The sequence below is a fragment of the Leiobunum rupestre genome, chromosome 5 (genome assembly GCF_980474605.1).
Source record: "Leiobunum rupestre chromosome 5, qqLeiRupe1.1.hap1, whole genome shotgun sequence".
Taxonomy (NCBI): domain Eukaryota; kingdom Metazoa; phylum Arthropoda; class Arachnida; order Opiliones; family Sclerosomatidae; genus Leiobunum; species Leiobunum rupestre.
This window is the reverse complement of record NC_143388.1, coordinates 10295299-10314283: the sequence shown is the minus strand read 5'-3', so window position 1 is coordinate 10314283 and position 18985 is coordinate 10295299. Positions and strand designations below refer to the sequence as shown.

Sequence of the window (18985 nt, the reverse complement as noted above, 5' to 3'; positions counted from 1 at the left end):
GCTTCAAAAATATGTCAAATAGATATATATTTACTGTCATTAAGTCTATTAATTTACTGAGCAACACAAACAATTACTTCTCAAAATATTTAAGCTTGTGCAGGATATTCAAAGACAAAAAGCTGAAAATGTGAATTGTATAAACCAAGCTTGACGACAGCATTCTATTCTACACATTGATCTTAGAGACTTTTCTTTGATTTCCACTATTCTACTTTTTAGTCGAATGGTTTTATTAGGTTTTATTTATTTATTTTACTAAAACCTCTAGTCTACGATTTTAAGCCAAAACTAAAATATATATTAGGAATAGGGGCTAGGTTCCTACAGAAAATACTACTACAGACTACCATCGCCTCTGTCATGCATTTGAGAAAATTTCTACTAATCTTAGAATCTACCATATATTCGAGCATATTATCTTCATGCAGGTTATCAAAAGGCTTTATTAATTAATAAGGCTTTAATTGAAGCTGCAGCCGGCGCTAAAAGCATTTATTAATATTTCGTAATATCTTTCTAAATTTAATATTTTATAATAATGAACTGAAGGCCGGGATTCGAACCCAACACATGCACTTGATTAACACGGGGCATCTCTTTACGCCTGTGCTGCAAGTCACGATACTGGCTCCGCAATAATTGATTATTTTACATTAATTAGCCTGTTTTATTGACTCCAACAAAGAACCTATCGCTAAAACGAGTGCCTCAATTACGAAGCCAGTATTAACCGATAGTTTCCGTTCCTTCTTAAGAACCCTATAAGTGTTAAAAGAAATTAAACGAAAAATGGCGCGAGTTTACTTAACACTACAGTTCATGCACCGTTTTCAAAGAAATAAGAGAGACATACACGATATTTTTTGATAAAAGAATAGTTACACTACTCCACCAGAGAAAGGCGCTGTCGTTCCTACTTAAAGTCATTGCCTTTTTTGCTTCGACTCGAATTACATTTTTCTCTGTTTGCTTTATTGCTAAGAGAACGCGATGTTTTGCCCAAAGCCGTTTTTCTTTCAGCTTTACGTGTTATATTTAGACTAATGTAGAGCAGTAATTGGTCTGAACTGAAACTGGTCTAAATGCTATCTACCTTCGGTTCTTAATAATAAACAGACTGAAATTTAAGACTATTTCAAAAGGTTTGAATTTCAACTAGACGCATAATTCTTTTCATAATGTGAAATATTTTCGATCTGTAAACTGTTCCAAACTGAAAGGTTTTTCACTTAATAAAATATGCCCACCTGTAAACTGTTCAAATCTGAAAGATTTTCACCATGTGAAATATTTCTATATGTTAATAGTAGAAAACTGAACACGTTTTCACTATGTTAAATTTTTCGACTAATAAAATGATTTTACACCATATGAACTATTTCGACCTGTAATCTGTAGAAAACTGAAAATGTTTTCACAATATGAAGTATTTCAACCTGTAACCTGTCTATAACTGCAAGAATTTTCACAATGTGAAATATTTCTACCTGTAACCTGTCTATAACTGCAAGAATTTTCACAATGTGAAATATTTCTACCTGTAACCTGTCTATAACTGCAAGAATTTTCACAATGTGAAATATTTCGATATGTAAATTGTCCAAAACTGAAAGATTTTTCACAGTGTCAAATTTTTCGATTTGTAAATTGTATGAAACTGAAAACGTTTTCACAGTATTAAATATTTCGACTTGTAAACTGTCCAAAACTGAAAGATTTTCACAATGTGTTATATTTCGGCAGCTTACGTTAGCGAGTGAGTAAATAACGCGAGTCAAGCGTAAGGCGATGACTTTAGGCGTGGAGCGTAATTCGTGAGGGGGAGCGCAGTGCTACCTGGGGCAAACGTCACATCCCTGTTGCATGAAGGCGCCGAGTGAAAACCAAAGGCTGTTGTAGAGCGAAAAGTCGTTGGAGACGGAGGGCCCCATGAAGCCTTCCTCGAACCGCCATTCGTTGGGTGAGAAGCGGCTGACCAAGAAAAGGACCACAGACACCCCGACGTAGGCGAATGTGATACACATCCAAATTTCTTTGGACAATGGATTCATGAATGAAAAGACTCCGGGTTTCTTCTTGATGGGTTTTTTTATCATTATGCTGATGCCCAGTGACATAAAGGGCTTCGTGAAGTCTATGACTCGTTCTCGAGCCGAAGTTATCGTTAAAGGAGCTATCGCCATATCCGCTTCCTGCCAAAGAAATAACGTCACCAGTTCGCGTTAGAATCCACGCCATATAGGAATGAAATTAAGGTAATAAAGAGGAATATAGATATCCCGCAAGAACCTTTCCAATTAGCTCCCCAACCATGCCGTTCCATCCAGCTTGCGATCCTGGATTGGGACCACCGTATTTTTTGTCTTTCACCAGCTTTAGCGTGTAGTTAATTCCGAGAGTATTCGCGATTAGATCAGCCAGATCTTTGCAATAACCCTCAAAGACGTCATTTCCGTTCAAGATCTCTCCTTTGTCCGCTTTCTTAAACATCAAGTAAGGTTCTTCCTGGAAGATTCAGAAAGTAAAATAATTTAAGTAATTACACTAGTAGATAAATAGCGAAAATATTAAATTATTCTTACAAGAATACTGGTAACAATGTAGGTTCTGTTTTCTATGATCGTGTCCTGGTAGATGCGACGATAGCTCGGAAAATCCATTTCCAAGCCATGAAAGTCGGACCATTGAGCGATCTTGACCATCTCGCTGTTCGTGGTCATTTCTACGATGTCCAACGAATAGTTCTTCCTGCATCCGAACTCGTCAAAGGTGATGTTGCCAGTCAAACCAGTTATTTCAGTCTATTTCGTTAAAAAACACGTACAATTATCTTATTTAAGTAATCACCAGACGTAGGAATCCATAACGCTATTTGAAATTAATATATCCACATACTCCCTGTGGTATTTTGTGGCGGAACATTATGGGTTGGGACAAAAACGCTAATAGCGCCTTAAATGACGTAAAATTGGGTTACTTGAAAGCTCTCGCGTTTGATTCGTTAATAAAAATATACAGGTTTTTGTTAGTTGTCTGCTAGTTTTTATCTTCGGTAAAAATGGTACAACCCATCGGCATAGTTTATTTATATGATTATCCGGTATTAGAATTCGCGATAGATGAGTCATTAAAAGCAATTCATGACTTAAAAAAAAACAGTAGTTTGTAACCAAGCTTCAAAGAAAAGAACGATAATAATGGTCCCTTAAGATTAAGTCTATTTTCCTCCAAATCCCGAACAAAGGTCTAACAGCTCAGATTTAGAAGCATGGAGTGAAGCAAATTGTTATCAAAATCATGTGAGAGTTATCATAACATCCAACAAATTAAAGGCAATCCTATCATGATAGGATTCCATAGTGCTTGGCACAAAGGGTTAAAACCATTCGGTCTTTTCCTTGCAAGAGAGAATATTAAAAATGTCGTTCTCTAAAATATGTTGATTTTCGAAACAACTGCTTTCAAGCGTTTTTTAAGTTCTTTTAGAACGTTTTTTTCTTATCCGTATTTTGGTCTATAACATTATAATCAACTCTACCAAAAACCATATTAGCGTATCTTCAATGACCTTGAACAAAGACTCTAATTAGCAAGCAGACGACAGAGCAAACGACACATTAGTCACGTGGTCTTATGAGAGGAAGATCTAACACACACTCGGCTTATAAACTCCGCCTGATATGTTTCGCCACAATGGCAGATAATCAAACCCGTTAGTCATTTCAAGTAGCGTTATGAATTCCTGCCCGACGGTTTGAGAACAGGAGCCTACCTTCTTTAAGTACTTTGCAATCTTTTCTCCGTGTTCCCAGGTGGAAATAGGACTCTTCTTACAGTCTATGCCTTTGGTGCCGTTGTTGTACACTTCTCCTCTCCTGAAGTTGTTACGAAAGATGTCGGGCTTCTTCTTAAGCAAGCGGCTATAGGCGTCTAACAGAACCTTAGTGGAATCGTACATGAGGGCAGCTTCAGCCTGTAATCCAAACGGTTTAAATTAATATTAGATACGAATTAATTTCGTGTAAAAGGATTTACCGAAATATATTTGGTTCCGGCTCCTGGCCATCTGTACGGGTCGAGATGCTTCCAAATGCTTATAAACTGTCTGAATTCTTGACCGGTGTGCTGAAGAATTCTAAATCCAGTTACATTTAGGGCACCGAATTCCTGTACTTGCGAGTGCCAGTATTCATCCATTACCTGCGATTAAGATGATAAGACAAGTTATCTAATTGGTTTAAAGGCCACCCATTAACGAAATATCGCTTTAACCCATTCATAAGAGAAGGTACACGTATATGGCGTTTTCCTTTTGTCTACGCAGACGTCGTGAGTTGGCTCCCAAAATACGTGAAACGTAACCAGAATTTTCACGCTCGAAGTGAGAGCTAATATTCAAGAGCGACGGTTTTGTCTTAAGATATAAAGGTAAAGTTATTCCCTTCACAAAGCCAATGACTTCGACGCATCACGATCGGAAAATGAGCTATATAGAACACACGAATCTCTCACAGAGTTGATGAGCATTGTTAATGGAACTCATAACTATACCGCCCAGGCTTGAGCTATATTCGTGCCCCTTGAAACTTATCTAGCTTCGTCTAGGGGCCCCTCATCTAGAGCATACTCAGGCTTTTGGATAATCCGCTACTGCACTTAGCTATAAGAATAGGTGACCTCCGACACCAACCCGAGAGTGTTTAAGGAAAACTCCATAATGAGTAGGTTTCGAGTAAAAGGGTCTAGTTTTACCAAGTTAGTAAGAAGATAGTGGTAGGTTCTTCGTCCTAAGTTGATGTCACGCACATGTTCGATGATAAGATTTCTAGCCGTCCCCGCGTTGCAATCGAGTATGATGTATTTGTGCCCTTCTCTGTCTCGGTTCTCTAGAGTAAGCAAGAACTCGTGGGCGTCTGTCGAGTTTTCAATTCTTTTCACGATTCCAATACGCAAACCGTAAGCGCCACCCATGTGAAAGAGTTGCTGAAGCTTTTGTAGACCTGCGTGAGAGATAAAAAGAATAATAACATAAATATTTGTATTAACAGTATAATGAAAATAAAGTTCGTAAGGGGCTGTTCACAAATTACGAAACGCAGAAAATAAATAAAGTACAATAAGATCAGGTACTAAATTTTATTGTTTGTAATTAAAACTTGAAATGACAACTGTATTTTTATACAACACTTTATACCCACCCATGGGTTTTATTGTGGTGTCTTATCGGGGAACGCTTTTCCGTAAGCAGATGTGAGGGACGTAAATAGAGCGCTTTTGTCCATTTTTAACAGTGAAAAATCAATCTAACCTGAGGAAAAAATTTAAAACTTTAAAATTCACGTGGTAGATCCAGACTAATCGTTCTCGCACTTTTGTCCATCCCGAGCGGGGGGAAATAGGCGAAACTGTAGATCAAGGTCATATGCAATTCTTTTAAACGTGAGTAAACCAATGAAAATGCTTATGTTTTTAATAATTACGACTGTTTCTGAAAGTTATGAAAATTTTATTCTACGATATTAAAAATAAGATGTGTTACGTAACATTTTAGTGAACCCCCCCCCCACGTAACAATTAGTAACGCTTGCACAAACCCCCTCTCCCCCCCTACAGCGTTACGTAATTTGTGAACAGCCCCTAATGCAAAAAATGTATTGTGTGGTTAGTCATTTCTTTTTCTTAAAGGAATGTTGACATATTTGTTAATAAAAATGTTTGTGGTAAATGTTTTCGAAACTATTAAAATCACATAATTTAAACTTTATATCAGTATAATCAGTAGGTATCCTTATGGCTTTTGTTCCATTGGGTCGATTCTCATTCAACCGAATCCCATTCGATCGACATTTTGTTTGCTCACAAGTGGAAGCATAAAACTTAACCTAACCTAACGAAATAAACAGATTTGGATAGGTAAAAATATTCTATAAACTTTTTCGAATAAATGGGATTCGACCCAATGGGATTACAAAATTAGAATTCGATCATTGGGAAAGTATATTTTTTGATTCGATCCACTGGGAATTCGACCCAATAGATTCTATCCAACGGGAATATACCTCCGTATGTGGTCTGAACAAGGAAATTCGATTGAGCTAAATTTAAAAAACTTTAATTCTAATAAAGACCTAAGAAAATCAATAAATATCGATAACAAATAATAGGTCAACGTTGGAAGGCAAACTATTCAATAGATGGTGTTATTTGGGAAATATTTTCAAATCGATTAACCCATTCAATGAGGAATTCAATATAGGGAGTATCTATCAGGCAAGAGCCAACCAACAGACCTCCATAAAATCAATATATAATTTGCGGTTGATGACTCAGGTCTACAAACCTAATATCAGACACCGAAACAATGTCCTACTATTGTTATAAAGCTATTGATAAACTTGGGATGAGGATGTATGCCCTCCTTCGCGAGAAACAATGGGGAAGGGGACTAAGGTCGCTTACGAGGGAACTCCTATCATTCGGAAACTTAAAATTTGTTTTAATGGCTGTAGGAACTAGCGAAACCTAGCTTTCACTCAGAAATTCCTATCCAAAAATGGAAAGTAAAACGATGCAGCTCGACATCCGGTGACACCGTTTGCAAAAAAAGAAAAATATATCAACGGAACTTTGAATTCCTGGAATAGTTTACAATAAAAAGTTAATTCTTTTTGATTTTTTTTTTCAATTCCCGAACGTTGGTGTTTTCTATTCGCGCTATGCTAGTTTATGGGAAAAGTTTTTACAGGTTACAAGACTTGTAGTGTAAGCAAAATTCAAAAGACTCTGGGGAAATTAAGGTATCTGGCACAGAGGCAAAAAAGCTTGGAGAATTTGTGGATATTCGAGCCAAAACATATATATTGATATTCTTCGCGTGCGGATAAAAGATGATATTTCCTACCAAATTTATTTTGATAAGTAAATAACATGAACAAATAATGCTGGAAATATTGTGCCGCGCTGCAAAAGTACTCAAACAATTCCATTATTAATTTTGCAAACTGAACGCAATAAGCGTAAGGAACAAGAATATGTTTTGTGTGTGGAATATTTCTTGTTCCTAAGGTTACTTAGTAATTGCCGTATGTAAAAGCAGCAATAAGAAAAGTTTTCGTTGTATGTTATATTTTTCATTTTCCCTATGCTGATTTTTAAGCAAATATGAATACATATCATAGTTGTAATACCTCATTGTAATTCATCTAATTATCTAATTATACGAAATTACTGCAAATATGAAATCTTAATATTGTAGAAAATAATGTTTTTCATATAATTTCTAATTAATTAATTAAGAGAAGAACGCGTAGAAGTAACTAAGACCTATGAAAATATTGAATGCTGGCACCATGAAGTTGTTTCTCAAATTCAGGCTATTAACTCTCGTCCTCAAGTGCCTAAATTTACATTTACCATAAGTAACATAATAACAATAAGTATGAAACCTATTATTTTAATGCTAATTTCCTGATCGAACCTTTCTATGACACGGACTTTCACTCGACCTGAGCAGTGAGTTATCGTAATCGGCTTATGCAGTAGTATATTTAGCATTAGTAATATTTAGACATTAGGGGGCTTTGTGCTAAGAATAAATCCTAGATTGTGCTATATTTCTGAAAATCAGTTCGATGATATTTTTTCCTAATTGTCATACTTATTGTTATTATACTCCTTTTTGAATTTAAAATTTTAAGACAAAAGGTCCGATAAGATCCTATAAAGCTTAATTAATTAATTTTTAGAAATCTTTTCCAGTTTTATAGACTAATTGCTATTAAACTAAGTTAATTTTAAAATAGTTAATGGTCCATCTTCGGGTGGCCTCGCAGCAAGAGGAACCGGGTTCGATCCCAGCTTGTGGCACTGGGTGAAAACTCGGAACATCTCCTTCTGTATAGAGTTTGCAAGTTATCTCCTCACTGGTTTAAGGGGTTTCCCCTTCCATAAAGACTTGTTGAGGTTAACGGTAATAGTTAATGTAGCGAGCTGTTGGTTCGCGTGGCTGGAAGGACTGGCCACCACCCTCCTACGCATTATAACCCGGCCACCTGAATTAAAGGCTTCAAAAGTCGCTCGATGACTTCGGCCTAAGGTGGTGCCTTGGGTATTAGCCTAGCTGATTATTATTATAAGAATTGCTTTTTTTACTTTATTGGACCGAAAAGTTTTAGTATATATTCAGATTCGTAAGGTTCTTAATTGGGTGGGTTTTATTGGTTTATTAGAAACTTTTTCAGATGTCTAGGGAACAGATTTTACTATTTTTTATCAAGTTCTTGAATGGTTTATTTTTAGCTTTGCCTTATTGAACCTTATCAAATTTGTTTGGTGTAATTTTTTTAAGTCGGTCAAACCCGCGTATTAAAATTAGTAGCATTTAGTACATAACTTAAAAACGTAAATTCAATTTTAAGCTCCAACATAACGTTAAGCAGCCAAAAACACAATAAGTTTTACGGTCTGCTAAGTTGACTGTAGAACAGCATTCGCTAAACTGCGCCGGTCTAATTCAGTTCAGCTCGACTTCGGGAAGTCACGTTTTAAGAAATATAAAATTGAAGGAGAGATCCATTGCCGTTTCAAGCTCATTAACTCGGTTTGACGATAGGGCGCGTCCCACGGACTTTGAACAACAAATCTAAACGGATTATGTTCGAGTTGACGCGTGGCGGCTCGGGAACAACAACTCTGAGGAAAACCGCGCTCAGTTGTTTACAGTCGAGCTACACGCTCCAATTAAAGGAAATACGTTTCGGTCTCCTGAAAGTCGGATGAGCGTTAAGCCGGACTCCACTCTTGTAAATTGCACCGAAGCGATGTCTCAGCTTTTCGTCGGAGGAAACGCTAGCAGTAATTTCTCGCGCATAAAGGCTCAATGAAGCCCTCGTGTAAGGAGTCCGTTTCGATTACTTAAGGTAATCACTCGGAAAACCTAATTAGTCGGAATAGACGCTGGAGGTCGCCGTTGCTGAATTGGGGGAGGCCAACTGAAGTACAACGAGCCGTATGCAAATCATTTCGAGCATCCTTTCGGACAAGACGCCAACGTTACACTTCTCCCTGATTCTCGCGGAAGGTTCCGACATTTTGCGTCCACCCATTAAAGATTCCAAATGGGATTTTAACGTATTAAATTCTGTAGGTATAAAGGGATGAGGAGTGGGTCACTGTGGACACCCCGGCTCTTTTAAAACGTACCGCGACATTTTAGGCCGTTAATATCGGACGATTTAATGGTGGGCAACCTTCGGGAAATTGCTTCCTCGTTGGCCGTACGGATATTACCAATGTCTAGGTCTACGGTTAGCGAAATTGCTAGGTTTAATCGTCGGCCACTCAGCGTCACGTTCCTATCTAAGGAATACACGAAGAACACCAGATGGGACAACACGAAGACTTAGATATTACTAACTTTACCCTCTACGCGCCTTCGATTGAACTGTTCGCTAAACTGGGTTGCGACTGTAGAGTACGCCGATGGTTGAAGGGGTTCGTGTTTGACGTATATTAGTACGTGTTATTTGGACACACCACGCACTCTATACGGCTAATCGTGAAAGTACGACTCGAAGATTTAGAACGTCTAATAATGTCCGAGTCTCAAAGACTGAATCAAAGTCTACAACTAGAACAATATCGAAATCTGCTGTGTTCACGTGATTAAGTGTGGTAAAATACCGGTGTTTGCTCCTTTTTGCAATACGTGCTTCAATAAAACATTTTCAAAGGCCTATAGGAAGACCGTGAGTGATAATTTAACTCTCTTATCTTGTGAAGATTAACTTCCCCTACGTCACAACGTCGTCTGTTCCATCGTCTTCTCTCACACTCTCCAAACTTCAAGGCTGATTTTCATTGTGGCCAAAACGCCGCGATGGTATGCGTCGACGCAAAAATAAATTGATTAGGCCTAACGTTGATTTTTTGCGTCAACGTTCGCCGTCTCGACGGTTTTGCTCTATGAAATCTAGCCTTAAAGGATGAAGACGGAGAAGACGACGATTTGAAATTGGGGGAACATACATTTTTGTACACTGACTTTCGGAACCGACCCAGTAGCGGCCCTTACAACCATGGAGTGTAGCTACACTCCATTTTACAAATTTAGTGGCCCCTTATAAATTTTCCAGGAAGCGAGAAGAGCAAGGTCGTTTTCTTCGTGCGGCTCTCGTCACGTCTACTGGACCCCTATGACGTTGTATCTGACCTGGAGGGGATACGTGCATGCCCGGGGTATTTCCCTAAATTCCGTTTCTTTTCTTTCTATTGTCCATTCAACTTTCTATCAATTTCCGCTCCCTTCCTCCCGAATCTAAGTGTTTATGGTCTACTATTGAGTAAACAAATTGATTTTTTTCTCAGAATTTTTTTTCGCAATAAAAACAATTTCTAGAGATAAAGAAAATTCTTAAATTGAAATATGTGGCCTCTTAATTATAAATATGTCGCCCTTTTAATAGAAATATGTGGCCCCTCTCAGAAAGGCAGGGGGGCTAAAGCCCACTTCAGCCCACCCTTAGCGCCGCTACTGAACCGACCTATATTATTAGTTAACTTAAGGCCTAATGTTAAAAATACTGGAGGTGAATTTTTTTTATAATATTGTACTGTCTAAAAAGTAGTGCTCTGAATTGTTTATTCATTATCCACAAAATTTCCTATTTATTCAACAAAAGCTGATAAAAAGAATATAATTTTCACTTATTTAATTATGTTTTTTACGCAACCAATCATTTATTTGAATTAAAATGGTATTTATTTAAATAATTGTTTGTTTTGTTTAAATAATAGGCTTATCCACTTTCGATTATTTAAACATTTTACAACTATTATTCAAATATTGGTTATTTAAATAAATATTATTTAAATATCGCCGAACTTATTTTATCCATGGATAAAAGTTACTCGAACGCCGACCTCTACTAAAAAGTCAAAAGATTGAAAACTTGGTAGACAATGTCGTTTCAACGAAACCATACAAAACTCGCCTTTGGAAGAACACGCGCCATAACTTATACAACATTTCGGAATGGGACATTTCGCAGTTAAAGGACAGTAGCGCTAAGCTTTCCGTTCCTGTTTAATGGCTTCGTATATTAGTCCCTGGGTGATATTTCCCTACTTGATAAACTAATTACGCGTTGGTCCAGTCTAAAATTGGTTCCCTTAAAATAAAGTTTTCCCTAAATCGCTACGCATTAGCCGCTAGTATAAATATCCAACCGTGTGTACGGAAAGTCAGCTCGCCCAAATAATTCAGCGTTCCCAAGCGGCCAATTCCTTTTGCTAAATAAATAGAACGAGAAAGAGAGAGGATACCCGCCAGGGTCGTGTACTTTTCATTTGCCATCTCTCCGAGTAATGCAGCCATTAAAAACGACTAACTTTTCTGGGTAAATACGGCCAGCTTAATGGATATGTACAAACCACAGCGTTCAACGGTTTTCTCTTGGACAAATATAAAGTTCACGTTTTGTTTTTATCATTCTAGCTTTTGTACACGGATCATGCGGGTCCCGTACTCTTCAAATATGCTATTTGAAGTAAGGTAAATTCCCCTAAGTTTCAACTAAATCAATACCCCCCCCCCCCCAAATTATATTCTAGGATTTATTTGAATTAACGATATGAAATTTGAATATTATTAAATTTTAAATATGAATAAATACGAACTCATTTCCATTATAGGTGCGATAAGATGCTACCAATGAAGAAGTCTTTTAAATTAATAGGCATTAATCGAATTAAAACCAAGCTCTTGCGTGTTTTGGTCACTCATCAAAATATTGCTTAAAGTTAAAGAATACCTCTATAATTTTGAGTATTCTGTGATACATCGTTTAGAAAAGATAATGTAAAATTATATAAAAATTCTTTACTTAATTTATTTAATTTAAAGTTTAAATTTCAATAGACATTTGAATACGATCGTCTAGAAGTTTGGTTTTAAAACTCATTAGGAAGTACACTTTTTTGGAATATCTCAAATGTCAGTTCAATTTCAAACGTCGAGACACGAAAGAGTTACTGTTAATTTGTTTTCGGCAAATATGTCTACCATATCTCAAACTACGCTATTTCATACCAGAATAGTTGTATAATAAATTAATTACGTTTACCATGACTGTTAGTTTTCAATCTCGTAAAATGTTTACTGACAATTGTGAGAGACATCATTTGATTTTTAAGTTCCTTATTTGTGTCACTAGACACGTTTGTCTTTGGGGGTATGACATAATTTTTCGTAGCTCCACTCAACCATCAGCAATTGTTTCATATAATTGACCCCTTTTGCGAGTTATGAATGTTGGTTGATAAAGAACAACTAGTCTTAAAGGGTTAAGTAGATACTGTTTAATATGGACATACTACAAAAATGGAACTACAACGAAAACTGCGAGTCAGCGCCGATGATATTTCCTCTTCTCACTCTAACTTAGTGTTGTAAGTTGTAAAATTTTCTGTAAAATGATCGAGGCCTTTTTTCCTGAAAATTTTACGTATTTTTCCGAAAAAATAAAAAAAAGTTTTAATTCCATGATTAGTCTAATATTGTTTGCAAATTTAAATAAAGTGGCATTTTCGCATCATTTTTTCGAATCTAAAACTAAAACTAAAACTCTAGACTAGCTTTAAACTGATTACCAATGTAACACTATTAATGTTTTGTAGTATGTTTACTGTTATTAAAAATTTTATATCGATAAAAAGTTAAAAAAATTAAAAACCATTAAAAAGTCATTTATTTTTCAATTTTTTATTTTTCCGATTTGCGGAAAATTTTCTGGAACATTTTTCGCATTTTATTTTTCGGCCAAATTATCAACACTACTCTAACTGCGTAGATCTCCAAAAAATAATAACGTTCGGAATCACACTCACAGGTGGCGGTACCTTGTATTGGCGGTAAATCGCATCTACTCTAATATGGCGTTCATATTTAGTTCTAATAAAATTATATTAGATATCCCATTTTTACGTGAAGACATTAATGATCAGATTAAAAACGCGGCCTACAAAAATAAAGCTACGAGAGCTGATAATAAAAGGGATTGTACGCGCGAATAAGGACTGCACAAGAGAGTGAGTGAGAGAGAGAGAGAGAAGCTGGGAAATAGGCCTTTGTCGGATCGATGTATAGTGGCGGTACTATTACGCTCATCAGAATGTACTTTATGCTCGGGTTCGTCGTTCTAGATTCGTCTTAATCTAAAAGACGCACCAGGGTTCTCTCTCGTCGAAGGTCTCGCGTTTTAACAGAGAGAGAGAGAATAGAGAGATAGTGGAATACGAATCGGGAAGGTCGGCCAACCCTATATATTCCCTGGAACTGAGGGGAAGCCGACAGGAGCGGGGAAGCCAAAAGAAAGATGGATACATTGTGGATACTACATTGCTGCATCATTTGCAGCGAATTATCTATACTCGGGAGGAAGAGCGTCGCGGGAAAGAGGAGACGTAGGAGAGGGGGGAGTACAAAGATGAGGAGCTATAGGACGGAGCTATCTTTCCAAGGGGGCTGCCTCTTCCACGCGCCGAGTTAAGTAAAAATCAGAGGTGTAGGCTTACCACGCTAGGGGGACATTGGCGGAGCTAAAAAATCCGGGGACGCCGTCAGCCTCACCACCACCGTTGCCATAAATGGGGAAAAGCCCACGCGAGCATTATCTCTCATGTCAGACATAAAGTGTTAACAAAGAGGGGCGCCATAGCTTAGCTCTCTTATTTCCTGCCGGTTTACTGCAGTAAAAGAGGACACCCGGCCCAAAGCCGAACGCGGACCGTTAGCGTACGTCGAACGGTCTCGTTACGGACTGTAAACTGGACGGAATCGCCGCCTTCGAGTAAGCCGTCAGTTAAGCCAGAGATGAATTAAGATAAAAGTAAGACGGAGAGGCGAAAACGAAGTAGTTTTCACGGAGCGGCAAGCAAATTTAATGGGCAACAGAAACTAGCTTTTACAGGCGACAGAGCTTCCTTTCGTAAGACGATACCCGCGGCATTTTTTTCCCTTCGTTGTCCTTTATCAGGACGACACGCGTTCTGCTATTGAGAAAAAGACAAACAAGAGCATTACCCGCTTGTATGTAAATGAGGGAATTCGAGTCACGGGGAGGGGGAGGAAACTAGCCCGAATTCGTGGTAATCAAAACGAAATTTATTTATTTCCCCCACACGTTAAAGGTTCATTCGGATTTTTTTATTTTACGGTTGTCTACCTTAATGAAATCAAATTCTATTTTCTGACTCGTTGACTTTTAACGTGAAATTTGGTGTCCTACGAAAATAAATTCTTATTTTTCTCGTGGATTACATATTATCAATAATAATGTCAAATATACTTACGTCGTTAGTAATAAGAAATATCCATTTTATTTGTTTCTATCCATAACCGAAAATTATCAGAATAAAAACTTACTTTTGGTATATTAAATCGTTTTATAACCGCGAATAATATCCATAAATAAACAGTTAACCGAAATTTTGGCGGTTAATTTATCTGTTCTAATTATACTACCAAGGACAATAAACTATAAACTATAAGCTTAACTGTAATCATCTAACTAAGCAACTCTTATTAAAAGACTTACTAAGTAATATTAATAAATTACTCATACTAATAGACTCACCAGTATTTATGTGTATCTAACTGTTAACAAGATTATTAAAAAGAACATTGTTCAATAAATGAAGCTTAAATTCAACGCACTAATCTGCAATGATAATAAATTTAATATAAATTTACAGCTCTCGCTTAAATTAATTTAAATAATTGATAGTCCCTGGTCCTTTCCTAAGTACTAAGAAACTTTCAAAACTCTAACTGACTCAAACAGGTTTTAACTAACATTTTTTAAAAGTCAAATAGACTAATTAATAGGGCTTCCCCACCTTACAGTTTAATTAAATCAACATCAAGGTAACAAATGTACTCTTCGATTATAACTCCAAAAGTTTATCATAACTTATTATTTATAATAATCAGCTAGGCTAATACCCAAGGCACTACCTTAGGCCTAAGTCATCAAGTCACTTTTAAAGCCATTAATTCAGGTGACCAGGTTACAATGCGTCATCTAAATAAACAAAATAATGATGGTAAAGAAATGAAATACTTTATTATTTGAATTCAAAGAAATAAATATTTACACTGAAAAAAACAATACTGCTAGACTTCAGCAATATTTTCACATTTTATTTAAACAAAATAATTTTATTTAAACAAAATAATTTTATTTAAATAAAATAATTTTATTCAAACAAAATAATTTTATTTAAATAAAATAATTTTATTTAAACAAAATAATTTTATTCAAACAAAATAATTTTATTCAAACAAAATAATTTTATTCAAACAAAATAATTTTATTCAAACAAAATAATTTTATTCAAACAAAATAATTTATTTAAACAGAATAATTTTATTCAAATAAAATAATTTGATTTAAACAAAATAATTTCATTCAAATAAAATAATTTGATTTAAACAAAATAATTTATTTAAACAAAATAATTTTATTTAAACAAAATAATTTTATTCAAACAAAATAATTTTTTTAAACAAAATAATTTTATTCAAACAAAATAATTTTATTCAAACAAAATAATTTTATATAAACAAAATGATTTTATTCAAACAAAATAATTTTATTTAAACAAAATAATATATTTAAACAAAATAAGTTTACTTAAACAAAACAATTTATTTAAACAAAATAAGTTTACTTAAACAAAACAATTTATTTAAACAAAATAATTATTTAAACAAAAAAATTATTTAAACAAAATAATTATTTAAACAAAATAATTATTTAAACAAAATAATTATTTATCAAAATAATTATTTCAACAAAATATTTATTTAAATAAATTTTATCTAATTACAAAATTTATAAAGAAGATACACGCAAGGATTTTAAATATTAAGTGGGGTATATAGAGCCCTCAACACTGAGCTTTCAACCTCTAATGAATTGTAAAATTATCTAAATAACTCCAAATGTACACCGGACTGAAAAAAATAAAAGGGTCAGATTTTAATTATTTTATCGATGAATAAAAAAGGTGCACTTTAGAATTTATAAATTTTAATCTGGGAATTTTCTTTCTGAAATACGTTTAATTAGAAAATTTGGCGATCCTTTGTTCTAACGTTTGATTAATTCATATTAAAATTATCTAATATACCTTACTAATAATTTAAATTTATTAAATTTGTATGTATTATAACCAATATTTATCTACGTAAATTAACTTTAACACTAACGTTTGTGCATGGGCAAACTACTACCGGACTCGTAATGTAAGCCTATAAAACTTCGTCTTCAAAATGTCGCGTTGAAATTTTACGTGACGGGCAGCGCCATCTAGTGAAGTTCTTTGAAGTTAAAAATTTGGGACAAAATGGCAGCGTCCATGGAGTTGGAGATTAGATTATTGAAAGGTAAAATTAACGCCGAATTTTCATGTTAAGTTATACTAATCTATTTTATTAACTAATATGATAAGAATGTTTGAATATCAGATATTCTTGAGAATATATTTCAATCTAATCTTTGCGAAACGGTTGAAAAACTAGAGGAGGCACAAAATAGCCCTCTTAATGAATCTTCTAAAAGGCTTACATAATATCGAATGGATATTCAATAGAAAGAGATAGATAGATCTTCGAGTAATAAACTACATAAAAACTAAATAAAATAGCCAGAAATTCCAACGGTAGACCACTTTCGTTCTATTTGGAACTCATCAGTACCGTGCGGGAAATCTGGCTGGCGACTGTTATATCTAAAAGAGAAACTAAGCCTAAACATTAAAAATTTCAAAACGCGTTGCATAGCAACGAAAAGCCGAAAAGGGGGGAGTGTGGTGGATAAGTTAAGTTAGCAGAAACCACCTATGGACTGTGCGAAGGATGATAAAATACGCGAATAAGTAGATTAGTCCATAATTAAAAGGGATGATATAGCTAGATCCTAAACAAATTTGAAGAAATTAAAAAAGTTACTAATAACTCGAAGATCTATTTGTTCCGAGATTCGCGTCTTTTTGTTTGCTCGAAGACCTATTGGTACGAGTTATTTGTAAGTTTTTTAATTTCTTCAAATTTGTTTAGGATTTAGCTATATTATCGCTCTTAATTATGGACTAATCTACTTTTTCGCGTATTTTATCAGAATTAAAATAGGAATTTATTATCAGTTGAGTTACATGACTTTGGCCGATCACAATTTTATCTAAATAAAATGAGATTAATGAATGATGAGTTTATGACAAGCCATATTCGCCATTATTTATGAATATTTAGGTAAATTTTTCACTAATCAAATTGACTATACTCGAAATCACTGTTACCTGGGTACACTACCAAAGGCAGGGATTTTTCTACGTCCTCCGGAAATATAATCCCCCAAAGATAGCGATTGCTCTTTAGAAATTTTTGCTGAGAGTAAAGTTTGATATATTGATTGACACCAAAATAAACTACGAACGTAAAAGAGCTTGTAAAATATTTACTATTTAAATAAATACATTTTTTTTACCGAAAATTCAAATTTAAAGTAACACGGTGACCTCACTATCTCGACCATTGTCATTGGTCGTAACAACGGTTTCTTCGCTAAAAAGGACATGGCAACACTGTTTTAAAATAATACATAACCAAAAGACTAGCGATAGGACAGAAAACCGTTGATTTTTCTATGTAAATTAACACGTTGATTTTCCTGTACGAGCTTGGGTGCAAAGTCCGTAAGTTCGTTGTTGCGAGGGTGCGATTATTATAAGTAGCACCGCTAAAACCACTGTGGACGATTAACGCCATCTACTAATCAGTAAATGAAGTTCCGCTTATGAGTATTATTGTTAAATGCCGGACAATTTTCGGCCCCAGGTAACAGTGATTTCGAGTATAGTGAGCCCCCAGATTTCGATTAATTTGAGTAGTCAAATGCCGTGACTTACGTCCAACCCTGGGCGCTAATTCGGAGAAGCTAGCGCTATTATAATCGATCAATTTTTATCTCTTTAGTATTATCGATGGATAATTGTCTACTAATACCATAATTAACATAATAACATAAGTATGTCACTGAACGATTTCAATACCAATATTTCGTTAAGACACGGTAGCTGCTGCGTAAAATCTACGCGAATGGAACTCAAGAGGCGTAGAAATTAAGTTCCTTTCAAAACGATTTCTTCGTAAGTGTGTCAAGCAAAAGGGAAGGAACAATACCCGTCGCTATAGGCAATTAGTGACAACGACTATTTGCGTGTTTCTGTTACCCCCTCGAGTTTCAGCTGGTTATTAAGTGAGAAATAGAAAGAGGGGGTACGGTTTACGCTCTTTATAGTCTAGTCAACCCCGAGATAATAGCAGATTCTAGAGATTCCATCCCGGGTCCTGCGGGAAGGACCTCTGTCTTTCATTTCGTCGTTAGAAGCGAGTTAGCGGTCCATCAACGTCCATCTAGCCCGATATGCCAATACACTCTTCTCCACCGCGGCAGCGGCCACTATAGGGGTACGTACAACACGCCATCTATATCGCCGACTGCAAACGAACCGCTATAGGGTCGGCGGGGACATCGCTTCTCCATAAAGGCAATTGGTTCTCGCTCCGGGAATGAGAAAGAGTCCGTTAGTATTCCGCTTAGAGGCCTTTTTCCTTCGCTCCCTTCCAACTCGAGCCTCGATTCTATCTCGCTTTCTTGACCAATTTGAGCGGTCTATCGACGCGACTACGTTCGCATTAAACGAAGGAGACCTCAAACAGCCATCTACGACCCCGGGTTTCGACCTCATTTGGCTGATATTGGCACGCAAATTGCGGTGTGAATAAAGTATTCCTTCGGAGATTGGAATAGAACGATGTCCCTGCTTTTTGGAAAATGCTATTGCGCTCTCATTATCTGGTGAAACGACAACATACATGGAGTTTGATCTAACTAGGCGAAAAGTTAAATCGTAATACGGT

General features: G+C 35.7%; 1 protein-coding gene across 5 annotated transcripts in view; it reads right to left on the bottom strand.

The window, feature by feature from the left end:
- Nucleotides 1–18985, bottom strand: part of LOC149943513 (glutamate receptor 1-like) — a 99217-nt gene that overhangs the window by 8740 nt on the left and 71492 nt on the right. For 4 of the 5 annotated variants that reach the window (XR_016480824.1, XM_090174632.1, XM_090174631.1 and 1 more), the window contains exons 4-9: nt 4756–5003; nt 4039–4203; nt 3776–3976; nt 2586–2804; nt 2293–2508; nt 1840–2195 (exon numbers count right to left, since the gene is read on the bottom strand). Coding sequence is in view for 4 of the 5 variants with exons in the window: in XM_090174632.1 (XP_090030758.1) it covers nt 1840–2195; nt 2293–2508; nt 2586–2804; nt 3776–3976; nt 4039–4203; nt 4756–5003 (1405 nt within the window). In the remaining variant the exon portion in view is untranslated. The remainder of the gene's footprint in view (nt 1–1839; nt 2196–2292; nt 2509–2585; nt 2805–3775; nt 3977–4038; nt 4204–4755; nt 5004–18985) is intronic. The other variant, XM_090174635.1, reaches the window with a different exon arrangement.